General features: G+C 39.8%; 1 protein-coding gene across 10 annotated transcripts in view; it reads right to left on the bottom strand.

Annotated features, from left to right (window-relative positions):
* The window catches only part of RGS6 (regulator of G protein signaling 6), a 253,210-nt gene that overhangs the window by 232,821 nt on the left and 7,372 nt on the right, over positions 1-13,017 (bottom strand). For all 10 annotated transcript variants that reach the window (XR_012580818.1, XM_074542901.1, XM_074542904.1 and 7 more), the window contains one exon: positions 5,999-6,103. Coding sequence is in view for 7 of the 10 variants with exons in the window: in XM_074542901.1 (XP_074399002.1) it covers positions 5,999-6,082 (84 nt within the window). In the remaining 3 variants the exon portion in view is untranslated. Of the gene's footprint in view, positions 1-5,998; positions 6,104-13,017 lie in introns of those variants that run through there.

The following is a 13,017-nucleotide window of genomic DNA, read 5'->3' as shown; positions in this document are numbered from 1 at the left end:
ATGACAAAAGAGAAGACTGTACCATGACCTAGAACAGGGCATTATCCCTGGCCTTTTACATAATACTGCTGACACCTATCCCTGCCCTGGAAATACTTCTCCAAGACACTCTGGGATTTGTGATTTTCATTGCCATTGCTCATAACTGGACAATGACTTACCACCATACTTTGGACTCTCTGCTGCTCCTACCTGACAGGTTTGTTGAACATGGCCATTCCCACTTCTGTTCCTGACTGCACAGCCTCTCTCTCTGTAAAATTAGATTTAATACCCCTACTGTGAGTACTATCCCCAGGATATTACTGTATGAGGTATGGTAAGGAGAAATATTGAATGCTACCCCTGTTGTTATAGGAAATGCCAAGAGGGAATCCCCTAAACAAAAATCAGCCAGCTCTGTCGTAATTACAGCCACAATTTAGCCAGTAGCCCACCTTGCACACAAGCACTTCCCTCTCTATGCAGCACCCTCTGCAGCCAAAGTTGTTGACACAGTAAAACAACCAAAGAGACAAACTAGCAAGGTTTCAAGAAATGGCCAGCTTCTGTTTACAAGCAAGGGTCATGAGTATTTGCAGTGATAAATTACCTGAAACCTCCTTGTCAATATGCAATATGCAAACAGAGTTAAAGGTCCCCCACTCCCTAACCTATGTCAACATATTTTGGTAACGAGATGGGGTTTAAATTTGTTTTCCAGTAGTAACAATGCTAGTTTGGAGATTATTTATCCAAAATTGTGCATCTTTCAGTTTCTGAAGCCGCAGTACATAGTCTCAAATTCAGTCCTAGTTTAATCTTGGCTTACTGCTTTTAATCTGGAAACAGAGTTAAAAAAAAGAAAAAGAAAAAAAGAAACCAGGAAATGATAAGAGTAAGATGATTTAAAATGTCCTAAAGTAATCTCTAATGACAGTACAGAAAAATCCTTGGGTAGAATTTGAAATCTGGAGGCCTGCATTGTTATCAACTCTATCAACTCATGCATTATCATCATCAATTTACAGTTTTATCTTAAAGAACCAGCCATAAAACAGAAGTAACTGTGTGAAAAACTCAGATTTCATGTATAAAAATAAGGTTCAGATAGCCTTTACATGTGGCAAAATCCTAAAATATAACTCAAGAGACTCAAATAAAAAGAAAGCCAAAAGTATTCAACAGTTAAAATACATTTTAAGTTCTGCTGCATCTCATAAAAACAGCATGAAACCTCAAAGGGGCTAGGAAGCCACAAAAAAACATGCAGACTGCTTTCTTTTAATACAAAACTAAGCTGTATGCATGAAACCTATCTCTTTAAAACACTTCAGGAATTTTTTCTTTCTATACAAGAAGTCATCATTTTGACTATACCCTTGTGAGGCTCAGCTGCTTTTGGTTGCTTGGACAGTGCCCTGTTGAGATGATTTTTCACAGCACAACTTAAGAGCAATCAAATTGCAGTCTCAGTTTTCTCACTAGCTCAAAATACCAGTACCATATTTTTTAATGTGAACAGTTAATTTAACAACAGTCTCTTCCCCCATCCTTCTGCTTCATGGTCCCTGTATTTTTTGGATGCATAAACCTGCCTTCACAACTGCTTGTTCTCTCATTTCCTGCCCAATCAGCCAGCTCTGACAGCAACACTCCTGCTACTTGACATGGCATGGCTGGAACACTGGCATTTGCCTGGAGAAAATCTGCAAATGTAAGGCTGCTTTCTTTTTGGTTGTTTTGTTTTTGTTTCTTTTGTTTGTTTTTGTTTTTTTTTTTTTTAATTATTCCAATTCAGATCTTAAATCAGCATTTAAAAAGACACGAAGGCTGCCAAGTACTGAAGGTAGCAACCAACTCAGATTTTTCTGAAAGCATCTTGTGGCAGCTGCAAGTTTGTGTTACATTACTTAGAGCAGTAATTGCCTTTGGAAATTATATTTTCCTGCTTGTTGAAAAGATTTACCATGAGTAATCATAAAAATTCAAAATTTAACTCAGTAAGTGCTGACATTAGTAAGGAGATATAGAGGATATGTTTGGCAAAAAATAAGCAGAAATGGAAATGTACCAGCAGATAATGCAGATAATTTCTCTGACAGTATATTTTGATATCCCTCAGAACACACATGCTCCAGTGGTTCTAAAACTCTCTTATCAGCACAGTTTGCAAACTCTTCCCTGTCATAGGAGATCTCTCTCAGAAACAAGTACACCTTGCTAACCAATTTAGATTTTCATTTCTGTGGTTTCATCCTTCTTGTTATATTCCCCACGTACTCCTCCTTATTGGTACTTTCAGTTCTTATTTAGTCAAGCTCTAAATATTGTGATTTTTTTTTTCAGTGACATGACAATTTCCCACCATCTTTTATGTAAGAAAATTTGATTTGCCAAATTATTTTGAAATAGGTCACTTAATAGGTCTGGTGTCAGAAGCTGTCCATGAACAATTTGTCTTTCAATACTATCTGCAGAAGAGGAATTTTCAGATGTGGATTATTGTAACAATGAGCCAAAGGGCCCCTGAGACACAGTCATCCGCATTTGCAAGAAAGACTAATCAAAGGTGGCTGGATTTCAAGGCAATGTGACCAGCATTTAAAATCAATTTATACTTTTTGTTACTATTTGCTAGTAGAGGTTCTTCTCCTCTCCTGAGCTTTATTGCATTTTTTTCCTTCCATGCTGCAGTACCCACACAATGCTCGCAGACTGAAGTGAGGATGGGGATGTCACTCCCTGCTCCCATGAAAAGTTGGGTAGTGCATTTGAAACAGTCTTTTGTAAGACTGTGCATCACTCCTCCAGTAGTGATCCCATCAAAAAATGCATCAGCATCTTCTCTAGATGTGGCCAGATCCAGTGTGCTCGCAGAGTACTGAAATGGCAGTGCAGCATCTGCAGCACCCTGGCACCTCCATTGGGTACCCCTGTGCCGCACAGATAAGTGATGCCACACAGCCCACCCTTCCTGCAGCTCCACCTGCAGCCCTGTGAGAGCCCAGAGCTCAGCCCTGACATGCACAGAGAGACAAGAGAACACACAGTTCCACAAGAGTGGAATGCAGCTTGCTTAATTATAAATGTCTATCCTGTGGCATAAGTACCTGACAGCTGGGTACCCATGATTGCCACTGGAGACCTGGTCAATACAGCTCATGTCATTTGGGCTACAGCTCATCTTAACAAGGGTAGGGTGAGGCAAATGACACCCTAAACACTGGTTACTGTAACAAATGCATCTGCACTACTTAATTCACACACAGGTGTCATCCAAACAGTGGAGCAACTCTTGGATTAAAAAAATAACATACCTCACAAATTGATAAATATCAACCCCTGAAAGGTTAACACTGAAGGCAGAAGAAAATAAGACTTATCTCATTGAGACCATCTGCTGTAGCAATCAAAGCAGTTAGAATTCATTTGCTTGCAGGAGTCCATAGAGAATATCATAAAGTAATTGGAGTCAAAATAAATTAGTTTATTTTGTTCTGCATGGCCAAAACCCATCCCACTAAGTTTTACCTACCTAAAGAAAGAGCACAGTCTGTTCCAGGCTTTTCTCCATAAACAAAACAGAGGTTGCTCCAAAGGGACACTCAATACTGCCTAAGATCTGGTTTTTCCTCTAAATGTGTCTACCTTTCACTGGCTACTAAATGAAACCAGGCTAGAACGAAGCTGGTGGCACATGAACCTCAAACAGACCCCAGAGACTCTCAGCAAACCAAGTATAAAAAAGTATTAACAGTCTGAGGTTCTACTTGCAGGGCTTTCCTCCCCCAAATCCCTCAAACATGACAGTTATGATAAGCAACAAAACAGTTCACACTCGAAGCAGGATTCACTGTGGTTCCACTGCTAAAGACCACCCTTATTTATTCTTCCTAAGGGGGATCAGCAATTGCACCTTGGGCTCCTGCTGTGAGCAGCAAACCTTTCCTTCTGCTGCGACACAGTACCAACCCTGAACTGTAGGGAATGCTGGCAGATTGTGTGCAATGTTTCAGGGAGTCCAGTGCAGTGTTTTTCTCATTCATTACTGGCAATCAAGACATTTGAAAGCAAATGAGAGATGAAGAGCTAAACATTCATTTGGAGAGAGGAGGGATAATCAAAAGAATAATAGTCTTGTCTCAGATTTCGCATATGATTTTTCAACACGAAGGAACATAAAATTGATGTGTAATACATCTAATTAATATCAAAGTAATATGAAAATATCAAATAATACCAACTACTAATATTAAAACTAATATCTAAAATAATGCAAATAACATTTAGAAAGTCAATCACCAATGAAAATTTACTCAGAAAAATAGGTAATATCCACATTTTTTATTCACAAATCAACAGAAATGGCAAAAAAACCTGACAGATATGTTAGCTTAAAATTGACAATACAGAATACACCATTTACTGCACAATGCATGGGGCATGCTATTCTAAAAGACAACTATGTATTTTGACAGGTGACTGTGTTATGAAAGGCTGGTAATACTGACACCGGAGGACAACCAGTAAGGAGAGATGAATCAAGTAGTATGAGTATATTCCCTATTGATACCACAGAATTCACAACCTCTATTCTACGTGACAATAAGGAAATATCAAACGGCAAAGAAATGGAGAAATCCTAAAATAGAAATGCCGAATGTGAGACGAACAGGAAGTGAGGCACACAAATAAAGTAATGTTTTCAGGAACAGATAAGTGGATTCTCTGCAGAGTCACAGATTTAATGCCCTAATTCGAGATCATGCAACCAGACATTTCCTTCACACCTTGTATCTACTTCAGCCTATGGGGTGTTGGACTTCTCAGCAAACAGGTTGGAAAAAAAATAATCTGACTAACCGACTAGTGCTACTTCCAAATTAGCAGCCAAAGTGTGTTCATAACACATTCAAAACAAACAAGCCCACACATTACCCAGAAATTTTTCCCATGTTAACAATTCCAGATTCCAAACCAAATACACAACAACTAAACCAAAATTATGGATATCAAAAAGTAACACTTGAAACAACTCATGCTCCATATGAAACCTAAATTATTTTCTCAGCATATGAAAGTCATCAAGATTGCAGTCAAGCAAGCAGAAAACATAACTATGTGCCTCCAACACATTTCAGTAATTTTACCCAGGATCATACTACACAAGAGCAGTGTAGCTCTTAAGTTATCAGAATGGTTGCTTATTTAAGCTATGCAAGAAATTGCTGTCAGAATCATACAGAACTTCTGCACACTACATAAGAAATATTTTCCAGGCTAAATAAAATGTATTTACATTATTTCATGAAACTAAAAAAAAATACTAAATTTCAAAGATGAAGGATACACCTACCCCAAAATAAAACAATGCCTTTGCAAATGGGTCAATAGATAGCTTTCCTTCATCTTTTATGCTACCTCCAAAGTACTTCAGAATAAAACATATTATCATGGTGAAAAAATGCTCTTTAACACCATACATTGCTGTTGTTTCACCTTTGTCTAATTCATTTTTCCCTAGCAGTTGAGAAAACACTCTCTTTTTTAAGTTAAGCAAGGCATGGGAAGTAAGAAAAATGACGCATAAAGAATCAAACTGCTAATTATTCAAAAAGAAACACAATATGAATATAGGGGGAAAAAGTACCAAAAAGACTGCTGTATGAAGGCTACTTTATGCTTAGTATGACAAAACTTGGAAGATAGGTACACTTCTCTCAGCTAGCTGCAGTAAACTTGAACCATTACCTAAAGTCATATGAAAAAAGTTACAAATTTCAAGTTATTAGCTTCTCATCAAATATTTCACAGTAACAAGCTCAAGTGCTTCCACTGAACAGAATTCAACCCCTAAGCTCTCAAATGCTATAGTTTGAAACACTTACTTTCCTGAAAGTCTTTCAGCTATGCGTCTGAGCAGTCAAATATACCTCTGACTTCAAAAGGGGCATGGGATTCTTTTATAAGCCAATCACATAGAGAAGGGATTTTTGCCACAAGTCAAAATTCTTACCTTTCTGTAGACTATCATGTTTGGAGAACTCTCCTCTGGGTCAGCAGTTTCCGCACTACTCGGATCAGTGGGTGCTTGGGCCATGTTTGCCTCTCGTCGCTCAGCCTGCAAGGACAGGAGCAAAACTCAGCATCACTCCAGGCTGCAATGGAGCATGGTAAGGACGTGCAACTGCCTCCTAGGCAGACATACAAGGATGGTACAGAGGGAATCACACTCCTGTCTTCCCCCTATGCAGGATTTTATCACACTGTGCCAGAACTGACTGGTTTATGGGATAACAACCCAAGAACAAGGACCACCAAGTCACGCACAGCTGTGGTTTGGGTCATCACATGCACACACTTCTCCCACAGTTCTGAAGTTGTATCATAAGCCCTTAGTCAATAGAAGAATATCTAATTAATACTTCACACACTTCCCTTCCTCACTATAGAGCACAAACAGCCTGTACTGTTCTAGAAGCTTTGAGGTAACTACAAAGAAAAAGCCAAGGCACCTTGCTGTGAGGCAGAGCGAAACCCCACTGTGACAGGCAGGCGCAGCAGCCTGTCAGGCACACTGACTGCAGCTTCTCACCTGCAGACGCTCCAAGCCCCTTCCAGCTCTCCATGGCCCCGAAGCAGCAGCCAAGAACCAGGGAGGCACAACTGCTTGCTCAGAGTAAACAGCTTCCCTCACCTCTTCTCATGACACAGCCAGCAAAGGCAACAGGGTACAGGCAGACAATCACACATAATACTCCTATCTTCTAGAAGCACAGAACTGGAACCACTGCCTCATCTCCTCCAGGTCATACCACCCTTGAGGCCAAAGCATCATTAAAAAAAAAAAAGAAAAAAGGGTCCTGGTGCAGAGGCAAATGCTATATTTTAAGTTTTACTTCCACCAGCACATTTGACAAGTAACATTTAAATTAGAGGCTGCTGTGGAGCCATGTGGTGACCTTTCCTAACCTAAGAAGTAACATTGCCTTGTACAGACATTGGCATTAAAACTATCTGACAAGTTCAATTTCTTTAACATTGAAAGTACTGAAATATCCCATCTCAACATATTTCATTAAAAACTGAGAACTAAAAAAAAAATCTATGTTCACATGAGCATAACTTATATATTAATTTCTAAAACACAGCTCATTATTAAAAAAGATTCTTTCCTACTCCTTCCTTTACCCTCTTTCACATTGCCACAGGCAACAACGTGCCCTAGCATATAATATACATACATAGGACACAATTATATGTATAATACATCCCTGAGCCATTCTAGCTGTCAGTTATCAGCTCTCAAGGACAAGTCAAGAGGCCTAGAATCAGACAGGCTCAGACCATATTCCAGCTCTGTCCTTCCTCAGCAGAGAAAAGGCTACTGCAGTAACATGACATCCATCATTAGAGCCAGAAGCAGCTGACATATCCCGTTTAAGAAAACATCCATAAAACAGAAGTCAAATAATCTACATCAATCCAGAGACATTAATTTTTTTCTTTTATAAGGTATGCATTCACACACACACACACAAGTGGGCACAAATGCATATGTACATGCATATACCAATTTGGAAATTCAGTAATACAGTTCAAAGCTGGGTTTAACAATATATATAGATCACCCTTTAAATGCATGTTCAGACCAATTTAGAGACTCTTTTAAATTTAAATAATATAAATTTATTTAGACCTCTACTAAACCTCATGTCTTCCTAGAAGCCCAAACACTACACCATTGTGCCAGGTTGTGAGCTAAAGAGGAAATGAAATAAATTCTCTAAGCAAAATTATTAGATACAGAAACAATTAAACAGCACAAAGGATGAATGGTAAAATATTTTCAAATTATAGCACTTCAAATTATTTACACAAATGTGCATTTTCACAATACTTCTTGGTCATGATTTCAAGGCACTGAAGAATTAGGCTCTAGGTTATCATCACTCAATTGAATGGAGCAGGAACTGGGTTGAGATTTTATGTAACTTTCTAAAGGCAATTACAAAGCAGAGTTGAAAGCATATGTCAAGTCACACAAGTTTCAGCTTCACCTGCAGTAAATAAAGACCACATTCACCACTTATATTATGTGAGATTTTACATGCATGCTTTAAAAGAAAACAATTGCAACAACTGCAATTCAGAAATGCTCTTAAAATAACAAAATGACAATTTCTAACTGTAAAACCCTCTTCAGCATTACTTAGCTGTGCTTCACTCATTGCATTATTCACTTTGAACGTCCACATTTACAAATTCTGTTGTTCTTGTTATACTGTCAGCTCACTTGGTCTTTTTTGGTACTTCCAGATTTTCCCCATAGCACTTCTTGAAGCTTTTCATCTGCTCCAGTACAACAAGACTATAACATCATGTACAATATGCAGTAGTAGCTGGCATGCTGTTCACAGTGACATTGAGGGAGCCACTAACTTTGAAGATCTACACAAGCCTAACACGTAGATCTACATAACATCTACATAAGGTAATCAATACAAGTGAACCAATCTGTTGTTGGAAGTCAAATTTGCAAAAGTGATTCCCACGAGTGCCCAGCATCTGCTGCTAGACTTCAGCCAGGAACAGCAGGAGCAGAGCCACCTTTGTAAGAGTGACAGCAGGATGGACATCTCAGAGAACAAGGCTGGAGACAAGGCAGGACTGAGGTGCAGTGAGAAGCAGAGACAAGTGTGGGCATCCCATCCACACAGCCCTGGCTCTGCTGCTGCTGTGATGAGCCTTAGCAGGCCAAGACAGGGGCCCTGAGGAACTGTGAGGAATCTGACTATTCTCCAAGTTTTTTCTCTTTCCTTTATACCCTTTTTAAAAGCACAAAAATATTTCTCACTGGTATTCTACAAGAAAAACTACTGATGAAATAAGACAGCGATATGACACGGGCATGTTCTTGGCTCTTCAAGGTGAGAGCACAGCAATGCTGGGTCCCATGGATTCCACTACACCTGTGCTTTTTAACATATGGGAGCTTAGCACCCAGTGATGCAGGACTGCTTCACAGAACCACTGAATGGCTGGGGTTGAAAGAAACCACTGGAGGTCATCTGGTCCAACCTTCCTTCTCACACAGGGTTCCTGCATGTTACTCAGGATTGAGTACAGACAGCTTTTGAGAATCTCCAAAATTAAGAGAGACTCTGTAACCTCTGCAGACAACTGTTCCAATGTGCATGGTAAAGAAGTTCTTCCTCATGTTCAGGTAGAGCTTCCAATGCATCAGTTTCTGCCCATTGCCTCTTGTCCTATTGCTTTGGCACCCCAGAGAAGAGCTGGCTCCACCTCCTTGGTACCCTCCCTTCAGATACTTAAACACACTGATAAGGTCCTCTCTCAGTTGTCTCTTCTTGAGGCTGAGCAGGCCCAGCTCCCTCAGCCTTTCCTCACAAGAGAGATGCCCCAGTACCCTCCATCTTCACAGCCCTTTGCTGGACTTGCTCCAGGAGCTCCATGTCTCTCTTGTACTGAGCAGCCCATAACTGGACACAGCACTCCAGATGTGGCCTCACCAGGGCTGAGCAGAGGGGCAGGATCACCTCCCTGGACCTGCTGGCAGCGCGCTTCCGAATGCGGCTCAGGTTGCCATTGTCCTTCTTGGTCACAAGGGCACTGCTGGCTCATGGGCAGCTTGTCCACCAGGATCTCCATATCCTTCTCCAGAGAGCTGCCTGCTGCAAACACAGATGAGACTGCCCACAGTCAAAGTACAGCTTTTTTACCCTACTAAAATGTTAACCTGCTGCATTTGCAACCCTTTAATAATGTAAAAGTGTACAGAAGTCCACATATCATTCACACAGTCCTCTCTCAAGAAACAAACCAAAAAAAACCTACACAATTTTTTCCTCACTGTCATCCCAGTCTACTCCAGATGCAAGCAGGAAGTCAACCTTACAACACTACACAGCCTGAAAACAGTTAGTCCTCTGAATCTTTCTCTAAGCACATGCTTGTGATTTATCAGCCAGAAGTGAATCCAGCTTAGCCTTATAAAGAGATTTCAGCTACACTTAGCTGAGAAGAGTGAAAACAAAGATTTTATGTAGGTTGTTTTGTTGGTTTTTTAAAATAAGCCTCTAATTAATTAATTAAGACAGCCTCCAGCTCAGAACCTCACCACTTACCATCTGAAGAGTGCTGTCAGCTCCTCCCTCCTTTGGGCAGTTTGCTGTACTATCAGGGCTAACTCATCCCAGCCTGAAGCCACACACACGCAATCTAAATCCAAATGCATGTCTTCAAAGAAATAAATAATCTCTAAATTTCAAATATCATGTTCAAAGATTCTGTTTTCCCACAGCTGTTTTTCTGACAATAGCCATGCTTGCAGCAATCTGGACTCCTCAGCACCAAAAGTGATAAAAATTGAAAACCATTTGTGCTAACCATTCTCTCACTCTGCCATACACAAGAACAAAATCAGCAGTCTTTAACTTCTTAATAGATGGTCTATTAAGCCTTTGAAAAATATTACCAAAAATATGCTAAAAAGAGAGGGTGCATTCTCCTCTCACTGCTTTTTTCCTTTTTATGTTTTATTCTTTATTATAGAACACTTCTGCTTTTCCCCTAAGAAACATAAGCACACTGGATTAGACAGGCAGCTGCTGACAAAATGCACTGAATCACAGTAAGAGCTCTCTCTCTCTCTCTTATCTGATCAGGCTCCTCACTCTCCAAAATCCAGAAGCTGCAAAGAGATAAGGCTCCCTTATGTCATGAAAGGATGAGTGAACTTTAAGGTGGAGTAACCAATTAAAAATATGCTCTGAAAATCAAGAAAATTTTTTCTTCTAGTTTACCTTTTCAGAGTTTCTCATACAGAACTGTAACTAGAAAATTTCTAAGAAAACCACCTTTACATTTTAATCCACAAATACTGTCAGCATTTAATCTCTGTGTATGTGTAAGTTCAATGAAAGCATCTGAACAGTAAATTAGGAGATTTCCCTTAGTGTTCTCAAACACCTTGATTGCTGTCAGAAAAGACCATTGGAAACAAGACTGCTGTAAGAAACCTCTTACAGACACAAACCCCCATGTGTTCCATAGAAATTAACACATCTAGGAGTCCTTATGCACTCTGGGGTTTTTTACATAATAGAGAAAGAAAGAAGTACATTAGAAGAAATCCTGCAAAACTATTTCTTGAAAATATGACCTGGATTTAACAAAATAATACAAGGTCATATGTCAACTCCTATTCTGCATCATAATAAATAAATTGTAAACTACATATACAAAATTTGCAGCGCAAAAAATTTCTTGCATATGTGAGATAAAATAAGATAGTTTTTTAAAATCGGGAAAAACTGAAGCAGAGAAAACAGAATCAGCTAAATGAATTCCCATGGAGATATATATCAGGACTGTTAAGCTGGAATATAATTTTGGGTAACAATATGTGAAAACTACCTTTATGTTATGTAATTATATATTTCAAGGGCAGCTTATAATTGACACATAGTGTTAATATCAAATTATGAGAGATTTAGCGCTTTAGCACACAATCACAGATTAAATTACAATTTCATGTCATGAATACCTAGGTAATTTTTTTCTAATTAGTGAAATACAACTAGACTACACAACTTTTCATATGCCTGAGAAATCATATAACCACATGCCTTGCAGAACTCATAATTACCTAATAGGAAAAATCTCTACCTGATCTGCTAGAATATTTAGATCAAACAGGTCATTATTAAGGTGACAGGAGGGAAGAGACGGAAGGAAAAATCACACTGAATTCAATTAATCTCCATTAATATTAAGTTGATATTTCACATCCATTACATAAATCTCTCTAAAATTGCACTGGGAAGAAATACTTGTCTTCATATTCTTTTTCTGGTTAATTATTACTTCATTAAACCAGGACTTGGGTATGCCATGCAAGTTGTGTATACTGCAAGGCAACATACAGCCTTTCATCATTAAGCTGATCCTATTGGCCAAGGTGAATACACTAGCCAGTGGATCACCAGGACCTACCTGGGATATCCTCTGCTTTTCAGTGGTGTAGCTCAGTCCAAGCACTGCACAATTCACCTCTACTCCTCCTTCACGGCACTGCTCCCCTGCACTAGAGGGGCAGAGAGGGAAGTCTGCTTACAGGGAAGTATAACTGCCAAAGCACATAAAATCCTTAATTCCTTTCTTTTGGACATCAAATTGTAACTGAAGTTACTCCAAAAATAGTTTCCTAGTAGAAGATCATCCCAGACCTTCTGCCCCTCCTTGCAAGTGGTGAGCATTGCAGTACTATCAACAATACTCAGTCTGTTGCTTTTTTTAAGGAATAAAGTATAAACACTTCCAGCAGCAGCACTTAATGTTCAAATTTTTGCCAAACAAATTCCTCTTAGTTTGTGGGAAAGCAGTTTTGTTCACACTGGGTGAATTCAAGGGCTCTAAGGGACCCCATTCCTCCTCTTTCTAAGGTACAAGCTCAGAGGGAGCTCCGTGCTGAAGCACAGGGGCTCGACACTTTTCTCACTCTACAATTGGCAGGATGAAGGATGGGCACACATCTAGGCCAGGGAACACGCCAAAATGCTTTTACCTCAGTCTGAGAGAGCAGGAAGGGAGGACACAGTTCCAGGACACCCCCTTTTTCCTCTTTTTAGGGAAACTGGGATCCTGATGAAGGTTAGGATTTCCCATTTTCTACTACTCTTACAGACATTTCCTAAAGGTGCAGTGCCCTTCCATAGCTAAGTGCTTCACCTGTGGAAAACTTGCCTCAGAACATCCTACAGGTATGTTTGCATTTCCACACAGTACTAGGGCAGGCAGCAAGCTCTGGGCTCCTGATCACCCACAGTGTTTAACTGCTGGTTTGCTCTCTTTTGTAGAGCTCCAAACCTAAGCAGACACACAGCTGGGAACACAGTTCTCCACCATCAGCACTTGCTCTCAAGAGTCAGCATGGATCATCTCACATAGAGCTGGGGTTCCTACCTCTTATCCATGTCTGCATCAGTCTCCCAATAGGTTCTGCAATGACCT

The sequence above is a fragment of the Zonotrichia albicollis genome, chromosome 6, assembly GCF_047830755.1.
Source record: "Zonotrichia albicollis isolate bZonAlb1 chromosome 6, bZonAlb1.hap1, whole genome shotgun sequence".
In the NCBI taxonomy this organism is placed as follows: domain Eukaryota; kingdom Metazoa; phylum Chordata; class Aves; order Passeriformes; family Passerellidae; genus Zonotrichia; species Zonotrichia albicollis.
This window is presented reverse-complemented; position numbering and strand designations above follow the sequence as displayed.